The 20821-nt window shown below is 41.4% G+C and overlaps 1 protein-coding gene across 1 annotated transcript in view; it reads left to right on the top strand.

Annotated features, from left to right (window-relative positions):
* Positions 1-13482: 13482 nt before the first annotated feature.
* Positions 13483-20821, top strand: part of Asb13 (ankyrin repeat and SOCS box containing 13) — a 19274-nt gene continuing 11935 nt past the window's right edge. Inside the window, exon 1 of the mRNA XM_031359011.1 lies at positions 13483-13720. Within this exon, the coding sequence (XP_031214871.1) occupies positions 13678-13720 (43 nt within the window). The 5' untranslated portion in view covers positions 13483-13677. The remainder of the gene's footprint in view (positions 13721-20821) is intronic.

The raw sequence follows: 20821 nt of genomic DNA on the forward strand, positions 1-20821 counted from the left end.
TGTCTTTAGGCTAAATGGACATTCCTTGCTCCTTGGTATTTTTATGAGGTGTCCCTATTTGCTCAATTATTACATTTCCCCTTCTTTCTTGGGAATATCTCACTCTTGAGATTGTGTGCTATACTGCTGCATCTCATCTTGGTTCACTCCCTGATATCGTTACCTCAACATCATAATCTGTACTGTACTAAAATGCTATCTAATGAAGGCAACCAAGCGATTTAAAATGCAGGGGCCAAAAGTAAGCAATAACATGAATATAATCAGTGGTCCTAGAAGTATAGAGACCAAAGTTGTGAACCAAGGGGAGGAATTAAACCAAATTTCAAACCAGCTCTTGCCTTGAGCGCAATTTCTTAGTGCAACACAAAAACCTCCTTCTTTAAGGAACAGCAAGTCTAATCCTCTCTTATACTGAAGGACCACCTCTGAGAGGGAGGTCAGGGATTCTTGGAGGTCAGTCAAAGTCTTTTCTATTTTCTCTATATCTAAATCAATGGCAGCTCTAAACTCCCCATAAACCTTATGCTGCAAAGAAATAGCAGGTGCTCCTGTAGCTGCCCCTGCAGTCCCTAAGCCCAGTCCCAACATAACTGCCAGGGTAACCCCTAACTCTCTTTTGTGTCTTACTAAGTCTCTAGCCTCAGGATCCCAGTAATTCAGTACATCTTCATAAGGGTGATACAGCAATCTAGGCACTATCTGGACCAGAACACAAAAGTCATGATTGTTATTTTGAATCTCTAAACTTATACAGGTTATACTCCCTGAAGTACAGGCCCACTAGCTGTGTAAGGGTGGGAGGAGGTATCCAGTTAGATTCTTTATCAGAGGTTGTGAACTATTATACAGATGTTGATGGGTTTGTGGGATCTGACCCACACAAAGGCCTTTTGGGTCACTCTCTTGCCCAATGCCCTTTCTCCTTGCAGTACATATACTGGTCTTTAGCAAGGAATTCTCTTCTGTTGCCAGGCACTATCTTACTAGGCTCTCAAGCTTCCTAGCTTCTCTTCTTTCCTGTCTTATCTCTCTTCAGCTCTCTAGCCTCTTATTCCTTCTGTCTCTTTTCTTCCTTTTGTCTCTAAACTGCTTGCCACTTGTCCCCATTTTGTTTACTAGACTCCATCTTCAAAGACCTTTCTAAACATTCTATCCCTTCACTATGCCCTTTTGCAGTCTTTCTGCAACATTTCTTTTTCTTTCTCCAAATTTCTGTTATAAAACACTTTCTCAGCTACCTGCACTAGTTCCCTTAACAACTTGTCTTGCATCTCTTCTAACTTTCATAGTCTTTCAACTCCATCAGAAATCCAGGAATAACTGAATAATAGAGAATTTATGGGAAGCCTAACACAGCTTCCAAAAATATTGTCAATTGATAGAGACTGTGGACACCTGCATAGTCCCTACTTCAAAATGTTGGAGCATCAATCTTCAGCCTACTGGCCTGTGAATGTCTGGAAACAAGAACATTAAGGACTTGCCTACTCTGTCTCAGCAGATATAAGCTGTCCCAGGCCTGTGTGTCTTTTTTGGACACTATTGTCTGAGGCAACTTTTGCCTAGTGGCTGTCCCGCCACAACTGGAGCAGCTCCAATGATGCTCAATTTCTTCTTTGAGTCTGAGAAAGGGGTGCTGTAAGGCACAGACAAATCTATAGCCAGATGAATAAATAATATCAAATGTCACATTCTGTGGATTTCTGATGTTTTTGAAAACCAACTATCTATGTAAAGTGATCTGGACTATTGTCTGTGAACTATTCTCAGTTATTTTTAATTAAAATCTTGAAATCACCCTAACAATAAGCTCAGAGCCATGAATCTGTTAATTTGGCCCTAAACTCACAGGTCTAAACATCTCAGATATGTCTATAATAGCAGTAAAATAAGGACTGGGTCTAAGCCCTGTCTACTAGGGAAATAAAAGAATTACTTATAAGCCTACAGACAACTCTTACTGAAACCAGAAGTCTCTTAATTGAATATAGAAAACTTCATCTTTTGGTCTTGATGTATGCACAACAGAACTGTATTAGCTAAACCTCTCAGTCAATAAGAACACCATTGTGCACCTAATCTTAACAACAAATTCTCAATTTAAAAGCTCTTACTCATTTCTTGCATACCAGTTTAAGATGTAAATGGTTTATAACACAAGCCTCAACTTTTACCAATTACTATTACAAACATAGGATACAAAACTCAAAACTAATAATATAAATGTTAGAGCAAACTTTCTGGGAATAAGCTGTGTATCTGAAGAAATACTCAAATACCTGACCAAATTCTAGTCACATAGTGCTTCCAGTTTAAATTATCTATGCACCAATCAAATCATTTTCAGTACAAGGTAAATATTATCAGAAGGTCCTTTTACCAAAGATAACTTTGATTTTGTATCAAAATAAATTCTGTACTAAATAGGAACGTGTGACTTTAACTCAATAACAAATCATAAGGATTTCTATTAAATGAGATTATAGCTATACAATTAAATCTGGCTACTTTCCTCTAGTCTAAATATGACCATTTTATACAACCTATTAACAACCCTCTCCAGCCCCTAAGCCCAGGGAACTGGGTTGACGACTCTTCAGAACTTCTTTAAGCTGAACAGGGTTGTTGAGATATAAAGGGGAGGGGAAGGAAAAACAGAATTTATTATTCTTCTGATGTCTGTGTCTTGACTGGATCAGGCTAAAGTTCAGGACATCAGGAGTTCAAGCAGGCCAGTTTAGCACGTCTGATGAAGGAATTCACCAAGGCTATACATTTCTGCAACATATGAATCTTAAAACAAATTTTCAGTATCATCAAGATATATATATATATATATATATACATATATATATATATATATATATATATATATATATTCTCTGGAATCTAGCTTTCTGGAAGGTGTAAATACTTCAATTATCTTTTCCCAAAAACACTAAAACAAAACCTTTACTCATAAATGCAAAGAGATCTATCTGGGTGGTATTTGGGTTCTCAGTGCCTCAAAGTCTCCGAACAAGAAAGTCTTCATTTCTGATGTAAAGGACAAGATAAAATTCCTTATTTTGTTAATGCTAAGAATGCACCAGCTGTTCCAGGTTTCCTTCTTAGGCTTGTACTCTCTAGGGACAAGGTTGCTATTCACTTTTTATTTCTAAGGCAAACTAGTTTTTCTGTTGGCTCTCTTGTTTAGAGCACCTCAATGCTCTTTCTCTCTCACAGACCTAGCCTGTAATCTTGCCACAGCAAGGGGGCTCGTCTCAGAGCTGTTCTTTGTTCTAATTGGCGCACTTGGGTCAAGTGACCCAACTTTGGAGTGCTAGAGTTCCCTTACCCAGGTGATCACCCAACCAAGGAAAAAAGGAAAAAGAAATAATATATAGGGTGATGATTTTAAAGAATGAATCTACAAGCAGACTATAACAAGAAAATTACAGACCACATTTCTCTTCTTTTCTTTTCTTTTTAAGATTTATTTATCATTATATATAAGTACACTGTAGCTGTCTTCAGACACACCAGAAGAGGGCATCAGATCTCATTACAGATGATTGTGAGCCACCATATGGTTGCTGGAATTTGAACTCAGGACCTTCGAAAGAGCAGTCAGTGCTATTAACTGCTGAGTCATCCCTGCAGCCTCCAGACCACATTTCTTATAAATAAAGACACAAAAACTCAGGCTGGTGTGTCTGGAGACAGGTACAATGTACTTATTTATAATAATAAATAAACCTTTGGGCTGGGGTGAGTAGGGACTGAGCAAGCGAGGTCTACTGGAGTGAGTGGGGCCAAGCGGGGTTGACCAGGGTGAGCAGAGGTCCTAAAGTCAATTCCCAACACCCAGATGAAGGCTTACAAGTATTTGTACAGCTACGGTGTGCACTCATATACATAAAATAAATCTTTTTAAAAAAAGATGCAATAACTCCTAAAAAAAAAAAAAAAAAAGGGCTGGCAAGATGGTTCAGTGGATAAGAGCACTGACTGCTCTTCTGAAGGTCCTGAGTTCGGATCCCAGCAACCACATGGTGGCTCACAGCCATCCGTGATGAGATCTGACGCCCTCTTCTGGAGCATCTGAAGACAGCTACAGTGTATTATGCCACAGTGTATTACGCTGGAGCGAGTGGGGCCAGAGGTCCTGAGTTCAATTCCCAGCAGCCACATGATGGCTCACGGCCATCTGTATAGCTACAGTGTACTCATACACATAAAATAAAAATAAATAAATCTTTTAAGAAACCCTAAAAAACGGACAAACAAACAACAACAAAAAAGCCATGGCACCTTGTAGCCAGTGTCACATGAAAACTTAAAAAGGCCAAACAGCATAACAGGATAAATCAAGCTTAGTGCAAGGACATTTTAATACCAATGGCAATCAACACAATACCAAAGTACAAAGTATGGTTATTACAACCAATTTGAAATGATGTACTTGACAAAATACATCCTTTCATGATTAAAATGACTAAATAAACTAGGAATACTAAAGCTTTTTTTAACTTACAGAGATATGTCCAAAGCATTCCTTCAGACATGCTTACTGGTGAACCACTGAATGTCTTTCCACTCTGCTCAAGCACAAGACTAAATTTGTCCATTCCCAAGAATTCTCTCCAACATTGTATTAGAACTTACAGCAAAGACGATTTGGCAAGAGAATATTAAAAAAAATACACTAACATGAGAAAATAAGTAAGATACCTTTATTTGCCCTATTTGTATAAGTTCAAAATCCTACAGAATGCATATGTATGCAACCACAATTAGAACTAATAAGTGAATTCAGCAAGGTTATAGAATACTAATATTTTTTTAACTTTTAAATTTTTTTAAAGATGTATTTATTTTATGTATATGAGTACATTGTAGCTATCTTCAGACACACCAGAAGAGGGCATCAGATCCCATTAGAGATAGTTGTGAGCCACCATATGGTTGCTGGGAATTGAACTCAGGACCTCTGGAAGAGTAGTCAGTGCTCTTAACCTCTGAGCTATCTCTCCAGCCCCTTTTTAAAATTTTATTTTATTTGTATGAGTAAGTACACTCTAGTTGTCTTCAGATACACTGGAAGAGGGCAACAGATTCCATTACAGATGGTTGTGAGCCACCATGTTGTTGCTGGGAATTGAACTCAAGACCTCTGGAAGAGCAGTCAGTGCTCTTAACTACTATGCCATATCTCCAGCCCCCAATATTTATTTAAAAATCAATTACCAGTCATAGCTTCTCATTGTATACTGAATAACATTAAATTTAAGAAAGGCATTTCCAACAGTCTAAAAAACTAAGGTATTTAAAAATATGTTTCACAAAAGAATTGAAAGACATGTACACCAAAAGGTACAAAGCAATTTACTCACAAAGAAAGTAAGATGGAAATAATGGAACAGTAGCCCATGTGTCAAAGGCCAACTTTATCACCACAGGGCTGATCCAAAAACGTAGTGAGGTGTGGAGTTGGTGACTGGGCTTGGAATAGCACTGACAGGGGTCAGATTTAGAAGGGCTTATGGAGGTCATTTCTTTTTTTCCCCAAGGCAGAGTTTCTCTGTATAGTCCTGGCTGTCCTGGAATTCACTCTGTAGACCAGACTGGCCTTGAACTCAGAAATCTACCTGCCTCTGCCTCCCAAGTACTGGGATTAAAGGCATGCACCACCAGTGCCCTGCCTGGAGGTCATTTCAAATAGCAATCATCAGAGGACTGCTGCCTATGGCAGCCAGTAATTAGAGAAAAGAAAGAGATTAGAGAAAAATCACACACACACACACACACACACTGAGTGGATGAAGCAAAGCAATCTCCAATAACTTCACACATACAAATACATACAGACATACAGATTGACTGATGGATAGACATTGAATGGATGGAGCAAGACTTTAACAAGTAGGCTCCAACCATTTTACACAATTAATGTTCTTCAGTATAAAATGTAGAAACCATGACTGGTGATGGATTTTTAAATAAATATTGGGGACTGGAGATATGGCTCAGCAGCTAAGAGCACATTCACATATATATAACATACACACACACACACACATATATATATACATATACACATATACACATTTGATGAATGAAACAAAGCTTCAACAAACTCCAACCATTTTACACACACACCCACACACACACACACACACACACACACACACACACACTTGGTGTGGATTGATGGAACAAAGCTCCAACAAATCTATTTTTTATCCCACAACTTATGTATCTCAGTGACATCTTTTAAGTAGTAGAGAATTACAGTGTGATTGCATTCTATTTTTCTTCTAGTGAATGACTATGAAAGGACATTGTGTTCCCCAAAACCTTTACATGAAAAAACCATTACATAATAAGGTAAAGAAAACAAATCATCCCCAAGAACCTACGAGAACATCCATAACTAAGCAACTTGCTATAGATTAACAAAGTGTGAGCAATCAAGATAATTTTTTCAACCAATTTTTCTTTCTTATTTTTTTTAAGATTCATTTATTTAATGTATATGAGCACACACTGTAGCTGTACAGATAGTTGTGAGACTTCATCTGGTTGTTGGGAATTGACCTTTTTTTAAGGACCTCTGGTCAACCTGCTTGCTCCGGCCCAAAGATTTATTTATTATTATAAATAAGTACACAGTAGCTGCCTTCACGAACCAGAAGAGGGCATCATATCTCATTATGGGTAGTTGTGAGCCACCATGTGGTTGCTGGGATTTGAACTCAGGACCTTCAGAAGAGCAGTTGGTACTCTTACCTGCTGAGCCATCTCACCATCCCTCATTAGCAATTCTTATTAAATCATATCAAGAGCTGAGGGCAAAATGGGTATAAGAAAGCAATCATTACCAATCCAGCCTCAATGAGAGTCACAGCTGCCAATGCTGGTTAGACTGCTATTGTCCTTGTTCCCTAACCTTACAAAGTCCCTTGCTCAAGTAATAAGAGTATTTTTTCCTGAACTTTAAATTGTTCCCTAAGATTTCTATGTTAGAGGCAGTAGCAAAAATATCTTAACCTAGCTTCACTAACAATTTTACTTTTCCAAATGCTTTCTAAGGGTGGTGGTCATAGCTGACCAGCTACTTCTTTGAGTTCTTCCCTAGGGTGGTGTCTGAATCGTTACCCTGCTCCAGCAGCAATGCCTGAAAGAGATCAACCATTCTTATTGTGAATTCCAGAGATACTGCCCATCGAGGGGCTGGAAACCCCTTAGAGTTTTCATACAGTTCTTAGATTAAGAAGGATGTGAAGGCAAAAAGCAGAGCAGAACTCCACAACTGTCTTCATGAAGTCTTCAGGATGTGTAGTCCTCCTGGTGTGCCTGTCTGAGGCACACCCACAGTGACAGAACTGGGCTGCATTCCATGAGTTGTTCCTCCTGCATGGCCCTTGACACTCATACTTTGACTCAAAACATTGAATACTCTTAAGAAGACAGTGCCTCCCCACCCACCTATAGGTGAAATGCACTCTTGAATGAAATCCCAACTGAGTTTTCTGATGATAGAAATAAACAATCTGATCTTATAATTCAGGCGAATGCTACAGTTTTAATTTAGCTCTAAAAAACGTTATGAAAGGACGAAGTTGACTCACATTTCTTGATTTCTGAATTTATTACAAAGTTATGGTAGAGAAGGAAGTAAGAAAAGAAAGAAGGAGGAGGGATGGAAGGAAGGAGGGAGGGAAGGGAAGGATGGGGGGAGGGATGGAGGGAGGGAAGGAGGGAAGGATGGAGGGAAGGAGGGAAGGAAGGAGGAAGGGAGAGAAGGAGGTAGGGAAGGAGGGAGGGAGGGAAGGTAGAAAATGAGGGAGACAGGGAACTAGAGCAAGAATTATTACATCATTAAAGTCTACAAGTAAAAACATGAAATTTCATAAAAGATTTCCACCACTTTCATAAATGCACGACTAATGGAGAGAAAGATAAGATTCTAAATTAGTTTTAAAAGGGTTGGGGGAGGATTCCAGGCTTACACAACCTTTTTAGCATCAATTTTGTTGAATGCAAAAGAAGCCCCTGAACTTGGTAGAACAATTTTGGACATTTACATATTTCGAAGACCTTCCAATTTTACATTTAATGCTGGAGTGATGAGTATTCTCATTTACAGAAGAAAAGCTCAATCAGATAATTCTTTGATCATTACAAACATACAGTATGATCTTTTTTGCCTAAAGCCTGCTAATACCTCCCATGGCAGTTGGAATGAAACACAACTTCTTTTCTTTTTTAAAAGATTTATTTATTTATTATATGTAAGTACACTCTAGCTGTCTTCAGATGCCCCAGAAAAGGGCATCAGATCCCATTACAGATGCTTGTGAGCCACCATGTACTTGCTGGGAATTGAACTCAGGATCTTTGGAAGAGCAGTGCCCTTAACTGCTGAGCCATCTCTCCAGCCTCACAACTTCTTTTTAAAAGTCACATTTCTTACTTTTACCTCTGAAGAATGGTCCTGTCTACAGTGACCCACAGGGATTTATCAGTACATTAGACTTGAAAACTGTCCCATTCTGAATAGCCTTTCTGAAAGAACTTGTTAAGTAAATTATCAACTAGATGCTAGCTTCTTGTCACCTTTCCCCTTTCTGACAGCAATAAATCAGCCATGATGTGGTAAATGCAGGACTTAAAGCTATGGGGTGGGAGAGAAACTGGATCCTGGAAGTTCTTCCAGAACATCATCCTGGGGGCCACTCTGAGAACCTATCTGATTTAACTTTCGCAAAGGGGTTATACTCATCTCCCTTCAGCCAATCATATATAAGAATTAATTTCGCGCTGGAGAGATAGCTCAGCGGGTTAAGAGGACTGACTGTTCTTCCGAAGGTCCTGAGTTCAAATCCCAGTAACCACATGGTGGCTCACAACCATCTGTAATGGGATCTGACACCCTCTTCTGGTGTGTCTGAAGACAGCTACAGTGTACTTACAATAAATAAATCTAAATAAATAAATCTTTTAAAAAAAAGAATTAATTTCTTGGGGCTGGAGAGATGGCTCAGCGGTTAAGAGCACTGATTGCTCTTCCAAAAGTCTGAGTTCAAATCCCAGCAATCACATGATGACGGCTCACAACCATCTGTAACAAGATCTGACGCCCTCTTCTGGAGTGTCTGAAGACAGCTACAGTGTACTTACATAAATTAAAAAAAAAAAAAGGAATTAATTTCTCATGTCCTTACTATGCCCTGTTATTGCCAAACTTTAATGTTGGTGCCAAGTAGACAGGCATAAAATGGCGTCTTGTTGGCCAAATGAGCCTCATTTCTTTCTCTGTGAATTGACCACGCCCCCGTGAATTCCCATTCCTATGCGTTGATTGACCACGCCCCCGTGAATTCCCATTCCTATGCGTTGATTGACCACGCCCCCGTGAATTCCCATTCCTATGCGTTGATTGACAGTACCACGCCCCCTCTGCTGTTTTGTCTTTTTTCTCACTGTTCTGGAGAACTTAGCTTAAAGCTGAGCTCAGCCCGCTGCTGACTTCATGCCCACAGGGGCCTTCTTTCTGTGGTTTATGCTCCCGTTCTTTTTTTTTTAATTCTAACGATTTATTTATTTTATGTATATGAGAACACAGTAGCTGTCTTCAGAAACACCAGAAGAGGGCATCAGATCCCATTACAGATGGTTGTGAACTCCCTTGTGGTTGCTGGGGATTGAACTCAGGACCTCTCGAAGAGCAGTCAGTGTTCCTAACCTCTGAGCCATCTCTCCAGCCTTATGCACGTGCCCTGTCTTGTTTACTTGTGTCTTTTGTTCTTTAAAACCTTCTAATTTTAGTGTACTTAAAGTGACGAATAATTCTGCTTCTTTGTCTTTGTGTGTCTTGTATAAGAAATTCTCATTATGATGCCACAACAGTCTTCTCTTATCAGTCCAGTTTCCTTTTGATTTTCACATCTGGTTTAACCTACCTGGAACTAATGTAAGATTTTTATCTTTTTAAATATAGAACGGCATTGAGTTAAACAGAAGTTGTTGATTGAGTCCTCCTTCTTTATTTGTCAAACATTTTCTATTAAACGGCAAGTTCTTCCATGTGAGTTGACCTCTTTCTAGGACCCCCTCCCCAGCATTCCACATTATCATACTGTTTCAGTTTCTGTGCTTCAGGCTAAGTTTTGAATTCTAATACGCAACCTAGCCCTTCAAGATATCTCAGTTCTGGGCAGGCTAGTGCATGTCTGTAATCTTTTATACTTGTGAGGTAAGGAAGGAGCGTGTGTTTGAGACTAGCCTGGCACAATGCCGTGATAAAGTACCTCATAGCAGAAAAACAAAGTGCCAACTGTCCTTCCAAACATCAAACCTTAGTTGCCGATGTGTGGGAGTCTCTAAAGTAACACTCTCCAATTAGCTGCTTTCATCTTTTCAGTCTTGCCACAGAGGTACGATTTTGAAAATCCACAGGTATTGAAAAACAACTTCGGTGTGTTGTGTTGTTTTAGCTTTCTATATCTGTGACAATACTTGAGAGGACAACTTAAATGGAGACATTGTTTTGGCTCATGGTTTCAGAGGTTTCAATCCATGGTTTGTTGGCTCCATTACTCTGAGCACGAGGCAAGGCATTCTGGGTATGAGGACACAATGTAGAGGAGGAAGCTAGTCACTTCACAGTGGACAGGAAGCACGGAAAGAGGCAAGATCCAGGGCAAGATGGATCCCAAGGACAGTTCCAAGTGACCTACATCTCCAATTACGCTCAAGCCCTTGTGGACAAGTCCAGGCCACAGACTTTGGGCTGCATGAGGCCATAATAGAAATGTGACCCAACCCAAAATAATAAATTTATATATGACCTTATGAATATTTTGAGACTTGATTTCCCAGTTCTGGGGCATAAACTCTATATGACCTTGCTCTGTTACAGTGTGAAAAGGCTGAACATTTCTTTGTGTTTCCAGCACTTCTCCAAATAATACCATCAGCTTGGGACCAGGGCACATGAGTATGTGGAATATATTTTATATTCAAATCCTAACAAGTAGTTAATTTAAAAATTCACTAACTTATTCAATAAATGACTTTGCTATATCAATACTAGATTTTTTATTAATATTGTACAGATTCTTTAATAGGTTAAAAAGATAATTGTAGTTTAACATACAATTAAAGGAGATTAATACAAACATGGATAAATGAATTACTACTATTTAGTAAATATTCTGGGAATAATTTCCTTTCAGTTTAGAGAACTCTTAAATCTTATATATCTTTCTCTATAGTGTAACAAATTTCAATTCAGTCATTCGGTCAAAGGATATAATGAAAAAAAAGCAGAACAAATAATATCCATATTTTGGTCCTTGGTGAATACATTTTGGCTAGCGGAGAAAAAGGAGTATGGTAGTTTGAATATATCTAACCCTGGGAGTGGCTATTTGGAGGTGTGGCTGGAGTAGGTGCGGCCTTGGAATAGGTGTGTCACTGTGGGTTTGGGCTTTAAAACCCTCATCCTAGCTGCCTAGAATCCAGTCTTCTCCCATTTGCCTTCGAAACAAGATGTTGAACTCTCAGATCCTCCTGCACCATGCCTGCCTGGATGCTGCCATGTTCCCACCTTGATGATACTGGATTGAACCTCTGAACCTGCGAGTCAGCCCCACTTAAATGTTGTCCTTATCAGAGTTGCCTTGGTTATGGTGTTTGTTCTCAGCAATAAAACTCTAACACAAGGACCTAACTTTAGAGAATGTACTTTTGAATATGTAAACACTTTTAAAAAGGAAGATTCTCCAATAAATACTAAAGTCAAACATTGGAATAGAGGAAAAACACTACAAGAAAGTAATAAGAAAATGATTGCTTAGGAAACATATAGCAAACATTTATATAACACATGTACAATATACATGTGTATATTCATGTGTTCAATGTAGCCTATATTCAGATTTACAGAATATGTGCCAGGGAAGAAATACTGAAGAAAATACAAACACGCAGACATATCACACTGACAAGAAGGAATACAGAATTCCACTGCAAATTTATGTGAAAATAGAAGCCTATTATATCTACTTAAAAACATAGAAAACGGGCTGGTGAGATGGCTCAGCGGGTAAGAGCACCGACTGCTCTTCTGAAAGTCATGAGTTCAAATCCCAGCAACCACATGGTGGCTCACAACCACCCATCATGAGATCTGACACTACAGTGTACTTATAATAATTAAATAAAGAATAAATAAATCAAGAAAGAAAGAAAGAAAGAAACGTAGAAAACTTGCAAAGAAAGCATGCACAAGAGCTGGGAGATGGTTCAGTTGGGTAGTGGGCTTGCTGAGCCATCTGGGAGGACCTGAGCTTGGATCTTCAGAACTCAAGCAAAGGCTGGGCAGTGTAACCCCAGCTGTCATTCATAACCCCAGCAGTCCTGCACCTAGTTGGGAGGTAGAGGCGACAGCTCTCTGAAAGCTCACAGGCCTGCCATTTGCATGGGTGAACAGGAGACCCTGTCTCAAACAAATTGGAAGGTCCTCAAGGACTAACAAGGACGGTATCTTCTGACCCGTAAACACACATGTAGTCACATACACTCACATATATACCATACAAAGAGGAAACAAGACAAAGCCCCCTCCCCCCTGCAAAACAAAACAAAACAAACACAAAACCACAAGAGCCAAAATTTGATAGACAAAATGGCCAAAAAGATATAGTTCCCTTTACTAAAAGATTTGGAATTTTATTCCAAGGTTTCCCCAGGAGTTTGGGTTCCCAACAGGTACCAATATTCAAGGCCTCCTAAATACAGTACCTGTGGTCCAAGGTGTACATAAAGTTCCGCGTTATGCAAGCACCCTTACCTTAGAGGATGACTTCCAGTGCTATTTCCGGTGAGTCTGACGTCATCATGTTCAAGTCACATTGTATTTCCACTGTGAGCCTCTGTACAGGTCAAGGTGAGAGTACCTCCCAAGTAGCTCACTTTTTGGTTGACTTGGAACCCCTTGGGAAGACGGTTTCTCCTTTCTGCTAGGTTGCTCGTAGAGCTCTAGCTCCCTTCTGCTAAACCAGCTAGTGAGACACTTGATTAAAACCATCCACCAAGAAACGTGCTTTTCTTCAATGAGTGTCAACTGTTTGAAAATTATGATTTACTTTGAAAAAAAAAAGAAGAAGAATCAGGTATTTTGATCACCACCTTCAGTGAAAAGCTCTTCTTGAAAGTTTAAGGCATGAGGGAACTGAACACTTTGCTCAGCGGGATCAGTGTAAATCACAGGAGACCAGATTTGGCAGCCAGGCGCATTTTGCACATGGGCACGCGTTTGAGGAGCTACACATTTTGCACACGAACGTATCTTTAGATAGGACACGGGGATTTAAGCTTCTCTTCTAAACACATGACTTGTTAGTGGACGTATATTCACATGTGTCAACACGAACACACATTTTGCACTCTTCTGGTTTGCATGTCACCCTTATGGCGGTGACAGCGGAGTGGGGACGCTCAGGTGGCACGCGGCGGACACAGAAACTACAACTCCCAGCGGTGGCCACGGTGGCAGTCAGGCCCCGCCCAGCGGCCTGCGCTCTGGGTTAGGTCCCGGCTCAGGTCCCGGGTTAAGTCCGGGCTCAGGTCCCAGCGCTCGGAGTCACAAAGCCGGTAGGCAGGGGCGCCCAGCCGGCGAGCCGCATGGAGCCGGGTGCCGGAGACCGCTGCTTCCTGGGAGATGTGGGTACGTGCTTCGCGCCGCAACGGCCAAGGACACCACACCGGGGCTGGAGTCAGGACCATGAGACCAGCTCTTGGGGACAGAGCAAGCTCATGGGTGGCCTTTGTCCCAGAGATGGGCATCGCGCGCCGTTCCGAGGTGGTGGTGGGTCAGAGGCGTTGGGGTGGGGTGTAGTGATTCGAGTTGGGTCCGGACGATCCTGGTCATCTCAGACCGGCGTTTAATGTCTGTCGCCTTATTCCTGGCCGGTGAACTGTGGGGCTGGTCTTCTCTGTGATGCACCAGGTATGGGATTCAGAACCGCCAGTCTACCAGAGCACCGCACACTTTGGGGAGCATGCGGGATCGTTGCCCAGTTCACCGGCAGAGTCTGGGGAGTGTGCATTGGACACACTGGTTGGCAGCCTCATCAGGAGCCCACTGCGGTCTCGGCACCACCTCCCGGGCGTTTGGTGCAGTGTATTGCTTGCGGGGTTACAGCATCCTACACATACATGCTACAGCAACCAGGGAGTCTGCTCCAGATTGAGGTCATAGGACCTCATATGGGACATACCTGCTGCTAAAGAAGTGCTCTCTCCCTTTGGGGCTGTCTTAATCCATAAATGGATTAGAAGGCAAAGGGGCATTCTTTGGAGAAGTTAATTTTTTTTCTTGTTTACAAAATAATATGGTAAATAGAAAGGACAGTAACATTGTGCTTCGATAGCTTGAAAAGAAATAGAAAGAAATCCAAAATGTTCCTTTATGCGAGTTAAAAAAGTAGTGTAAAGAAAATCGAGTTAATTTAGCTGCAATTTGTTATGATTGTCATTGCAATCATAACAAGGTTGATAGATTTTTTTTTTTTCTTTTTGAGACAGGGTTTCTCTGTGTAGCCCTGGCTATCCTGGAACTCACTTTGTAGACCAGGCTGGCCTCGAACTCAGAAATCTGCCTGACTCTGCCTCCCAAGTGCTGGGGTTAAAGGCGTGCACCACCACTGCCCTGCTTAGATAGATCTTTTAATTAATTTCTGCAAAACAAACACCTTCAGAATGATCAAAGACTCTTTACTAAGCACCTGCTTTTCTTGGCACCCTAGGCGGGCCCAAGACTTTGACCCTGATAGCGTGGTCACTATTTGATTCGTGTGACTAGGCATTGAATGGCTAACCACAGAAGCCTACTAAATATACATTTTTGTTCAGGTAGGGGTTTAGTATGGTAGGGCCGTAAGTTCCAGGCCAACCTAGGCTACATGTCACAATCTTGTCTCTAAATATTTTAAAAAACACCACTCTCAAGTATATTTTCTGCATAGCTTGTGGAGAAGAAAATCATATTCTTGATTAGTGGGTGCATATGTATTTGGGTTCTTGGATATTTTTGACATTGTAATTTTAGAAATTTAATATGCATCTCCAAAAATGTGTCCTGCTGGTATTTGTATTTCTGGCCTAAGCTGAAGGTGTTGGATCCAAAACAGTATCACTGTTCCAGTAAAAGTGGAACCCACTACAGGGAACTTTAAGTGTAACATTCTGACTTCTCATTTTATATTCTTGCTGAATGGTAACGGAAATATTTATGTGGACCACTTTTAGATTGCTTTCGTTTGCTTATGTAGACATATTCCCCTTCTTTCGATTTCATGAGGTCTTTGGAGAGAAAGGAAAGAAAAGATCTTCCATGTGTCATTAGGAACCCCTGGTTTTACCGTTTTTATCCCTGGGACACGCTCAGTCTTAGCAAGGATTCAGGATGCTTTTCAAGGCGTAGAGGGATACTTTGAATGGTTAGAATGGAACACTTACCCTAAAGTAGGCATTCGAAGAGAGCTTGTTGACAAACAAGCTCCAAAGCTTACCTGAGGCTGAAGAGGTTCCAGAGGAAATAATAGTAAGTTATAAACACGTTTATGAACAAAACAGCACATTCTTATCTTCTGTAACAAGGCCCTGTGAAAAGTCACCTCCTTCACAAGAGAACTAAGGTGGCTGATTGAAATCCTTTTTGAAGTTCTACAGGAACTAAGAAGATAAGCCATACCTGGAGGTTCTTACTGTAATCTCAGCTGCTAGGTGGCCCAGATGGGAGAATTGTGAATTTAAAGCCAGGCCAGCTCAGGCCAAGGGTCAAGGACCTCTCTCAAAAAGAAAAACAAAAACAAAACAAAACAAAACAAAACAAAAAAAACAAAAGCAAAACCAAAACCAAAAACAAACAAACAAGACAGGATGAGAGCACAGGGCTTTGTGGCGTGAAGCGCAGGCTCGCTGTGCTGTGTGGTCGGGTTGTGGGAACTAAGGGAGCGCACCCTCACCTAAACGATTTAGGATGACTAAAGGCAGGGAAGGAGGGCAATCACTGGTTCTAAGTGAGCTCCTTTTCAGCAGGGAGAGGAGTGGTTCATTCTGGGCCAGTTTCCTGATTCTTTTACTTAGTTGCCAATCTGTTTCACTTTCCCTTACTTCCTTTCACTTTCTTTTCCTGACTTAGTCTTTCAAGTCTATGCTTCCAGTCCCTCTCTGAAGGGAAATATTTCATTTCATTTTTTTTTTTTTTACCTCATTGTAAGTTTTTTTTTTTTTAAATATAGACTGAGATTATTGTCCCTCCCCCTCCCCCTTTACATTGAGTGCCTTTTAAAGTCACATCACAGATCATTTGCATTGTGTTTTGTTTTGTTTTGTCAAAGACTATTTTGGAGATTCATGATTAAAACATTTAAAAAGATATGCTTGAGAACTATCTTAAAAACTGATAAAAGCAACCCAAATTTAAAGTAAGGATTTCTACAAATAACGAGATCTATTTTTCTCTTGGAAGTCAAAGTGCCTGTCAATTTCAGGTCTGTTAACATTTAAATACAGACTGTACAATTAAAGCTGGATGCTAATGATCTGTAACACTAAGTGTCTACTTTGGGCTGTTCTTGGGCACATCTATTATGTTTAGTGGTCGTACGATCCTGAGGAACAGGCTCTGTCATGTGTACAGTGAGGAGGGCAAACCCTCCAGTGCACCCAGTGCGTAGAGATAACCTCAGGAAGACAAAGAGGCTGGTCTGTCCCTACACCTGTACCAACACTGCCTTTGGAAGGAGGTTTGCAAAGGTAAAGGGGTCATACTCTTGGCTCTCCCAGCTTGTGAGTCTGTTGTATAATATCTCTAAAGTCCTCGGCTCCAGAAGTCATCGTTAATGACACAAATCTTAGTTTCCCAAGGCTCTAGGGATGAGTCACTCGGGATAAGACCCTGGATTTTTCCCTGAGTGCTAAATAAAGATAAGTGTGTCTTGAAGCATCCCCTGCTGCATCTTGTTCCCAACCATGGCATTCACAGTTCTTCCCTGGTGGTATCCCAGCATGTGTGGCTGGCACATCCTGTATCTATGTTTATTTATCTTCATTTGTTTGTTTTTGTTTTTCTAGATAGGGTTTGTCTGTGTAACAGCTCTGACTATGCTGGGAACTAGCTCTGTAGAGGAGGCTGGCCTTGAACTCACAGAGATCTACCTCCCTCTGCCTCTCAAGTGTTGGGATTACAAGTGTGTGCCGGCAGCCTCTCCCCCATTAAACACTTTTATTTTTAGTTATTACATGGTGCATGTGTGTGTGTGTGTGTGTGTGTGTGTGTGTGTGTGTGAAAATGCAATGCCTACATCCAACTTCCTGGTGTTGGAGTTAAAGGCAGTTATAAGAGACTTGGGGAACAGCTTAAGGTACTCTGGAACCACTGAGGCATCTCTCCAGATCCAAGTACACCCTGTTTTATGCTATGCTGGGGATCAAACTCAGGCTTTGTGCATGCAGTCAAGCTCTCTACCAACCGAGCTTCATCTCTAATCTTCAGATCCCCTTCAATGACTTACTTGGAATAAGATTGCCAATTCATATCACATCGAAGAAGGCATCCCTGAGGTTTGACCCCCCCGCCCCCATTCACAGTCACAGTGATGGAGCACTTTGCCCTGAATATGTCCTCGGTGGGTTTGAAGATGCTCTTTTTTGGAGTGGGCCTGCTTACTCCTGAGAGATGACAGGGCTAGAGAGAGGCAGCTTCAGTCACAGCCACGATCCCTGTCAACGTTAAGGTCAAGTCCAGCCTAGCACTGGACATATCTATAGTATACTGTGGAGGAGGGTCTCTGGAAAGTTGGCTTGTTCTGCACTGGGCATGCTGGGGAAGGGCAGCCACAATCCTAGTTTTCCTGGACAGTAGCTGGGCCTGGGATGTACAGCTCCTTCTTGAGCTCATGCAGCAGGTCTCCGTCCTCTGTAATTAAGTGAGATGCGGATAAACCAACAGGGAGGAAGCAGGTGAAGAAGACACTCTTTTGCTGCTTGTCCTGGTATGAATGCTCACACCACAGCTGCCAGGCCAGGAGAGTCCCTGATGATTATGTGGAGCTCACTATTTGTAAAGGATGTGGGCTCCATCTCAGAGGACCAGGAACTGAGTAGATAAACAGGGTAGGAACTCAGTCTGCCAACGACAGTGGAAGCCAGAGACATTAATGCCTATGGAGTGCTTCTCAGAGATTCCTCACTAAGGAGAAGCAGGGACTCTAGACTGTGTTGAAGAAAAGACTTTGAAGGTGAGTCAGTATGAAGTTTATTAAGACGTGATAGAATATTATCTGGGGCTTGTTGGCCAGTCAGTCTGGCCTGGTTAGTGAACTCCAGGTTCAGTGAGAGACTCCATCTCATAAGACAATCGAAAACACAATTAAGGAAGACACAGAGAATCAACCTCTGGCCTGACATACATGTGCACATGAACCAGCAGTACACACACAAAAATTAGAAGTCACTAGAAGGCTGTGACGGAGGTCCCACATGGCCATCTTATTATTTGGCTACGTAAGGAGGAGGGGAGATGGGAGCAAGCTGGTAATGAGAGAGCAATTATATAGCAAAGATTGAAGAGTGAGCCCCAGCCCCAGAGGGAGCTTGCTAAAACAGTACAGGGGCTCAGGTTTCCAATGCAGCTCTACATTCAAGGACATAATGCTAAGATTCAGAAATAGGGCAATTTATCATAACTGTGCTCTTGGCACTGGGTTAGAGCAGCCGAAGTGAAGCCTGACCAGCCAACCAGTTTCCCAAATGACTGTGTGTACCCTTCAGGAGTCTATTTAAGGTTCACATCCACATGTTATCTTTCCCATCGCCCTTCCTGATCATTGCTACTGGTCTTTATGAAGAGAATGTGTTATTCCTCCCTGATTTATAAACCTAGAGGAGACATCCAGTGGTTAGGAGTACCAGACGCAGCATAGATGACTAACGTCCTTCTCTGCCGTAAAGCTATCTTTTTCTGGTGTCAGTGAGCATGTTCTTCTCAGGCTTCTTGTTACTGAAGGGCTACTATTTCTTACTTAGATTTGGAATAATCTGGAAGACACACCTCTGAGGATTTCTGGGAGAGCCTTTCCAGAAAGGTACCACTAAGGAGGGAAGACACAAAGGAATGTGGGTGACTCCAATCCACGAGCTGGGGTCCCAGTCAGAATAAAAAAGGAAAAAGGCTGAAAGTGATCTGATTCCTAGCGTTCATCTCTCTCTGCTTCCTGACTGTGCACAGTGTGTGAGTTGCCTCCCGCTTCCAATGCATGCTTTCCCTGCTATGATGAATGTCCTCTGTTCCTCTGAGTAAAGCCTTCCTTCCTTAAGTAGCATCCATCTGTCGTGTGTTTTGTCATTGCAGTGAGAAAAGGAACCCATACAGTTACTCTTACAAAATTTAAAAGCATTTTATGCCTATGGGTGTTTGGCCTGCTTGCATGTTTGTGTACCACATGTTTTCAGCGGCATCAGAGGCCAGAAGAGGGTATCAGATCCTTCAGGACTGGAGTTAACAAATGATTATGAATCCTCCACATGGGTGCTAGGAATTGAGCCCAGGTCTTCTGGCAGAGCAGCCAGCACTCTTAACAACTGATCCATCTCTCTAGGTCTCTTCTAAACACTTGAATTGTGGTAAAGAGCATAGAGCTAAAGGTTACCATCTGAACATTTTCAGATGGAGAGTTGTTTCATTACATTACATTGCACAATGAGCGTACCAGCCATCACCCTTCACCCACAGAACTATTCATCCTGCAAGACTGATCCTCATATACCCATTAGATGATAACTCTCCACCCTCCTCGGTCCCATCATGCTGCTTTCTGTCCCTACAATTGTGTTTACTTTAGGTATCTTGTGTGAGTGGAATCTTAGGGGATATGGCCTTTCATGACTGGCTTATTTCATTCAACATAATGGTTTCAAGGTTTATTCATGTTTGCTCCTATTTTCTCCCTACGTAAAGCTAATGTTTATATACCACATTTTGCTTATCCACTCATTTCTTGATGAACACTTATGTGTATCATTTCTATATTTGTTGTGTTTCCTTACAGGAGTATGGGTGAAGGATTACTTACAGAATTAGAGATAACTCAAAGACAGTTGCATGTCCACCCCAGCATGGGCAATGATAGCATTGGAAAGCTGGAGTTCACTGTACAACTTGTAAGCAGCTGCACACAGAAGCTGTCCTTTATAGGCAGCTAAGTTGGTCTGAGCTTCTTCTAGGCTTGGTGTATTTAAGATTGTCTCTCATCAGCCCTTACTATTTCTCTATGTGTGAAGAGTGAGAGACTTTATGAATTTGGTCAGTTTCAGGACCTTCCTGATCTATTGAGTTGTTTGCTTCCTGTTTTTGTTCCTTGGAGAGTGGAATGTTTCACCTCCCGTTAGAACATCCAGAACTTCCAGCGTCTTAATGAGCTTCCCTCCAGGAGTGAATGTTTTATCTCAGAGAAAACTGCCATATAACATATAGGTATGAAGAAGCATCTCGTTGCAATTTCAGTTTGCATCTCTTTAATGATTAGTGATGTTGACAATCTTTTCATATGTTTGTTGACCGTTTGTATGTATCCTTTGGATAAGTGTCTGTTAAAACCCTTTGCCTATTTTAAACTTGTTTGATTTTTATGTTGTTGAATTGTAGTTCTTTATATGCCACGGACCGGGATTTCTCGCGGGGGTCCCTGTTCCGTGGGACACGGGATTCTGGCCAGGTGGACACGGGATAAGGCTTTGACAAACAGACTACACACGGGTGGTG

The sequence above is a fragment of the Mastomys coucha genome, unplaced genomic scaffold, assembly GCF_008632895.1.
Source record: "Mastomys coucha isolate ucsf_1 unplaced genomic scaffold, UCSF_Mcou_1 pScaffold7, whole genome shotgun sequence".
Taxonomy (NCBI): domain Eukaryota; kingdom Metazoa; phylum Chordata; class Mammalia; order Rodentia; family Muridae; genus Mastomys; species Mastomys coucha.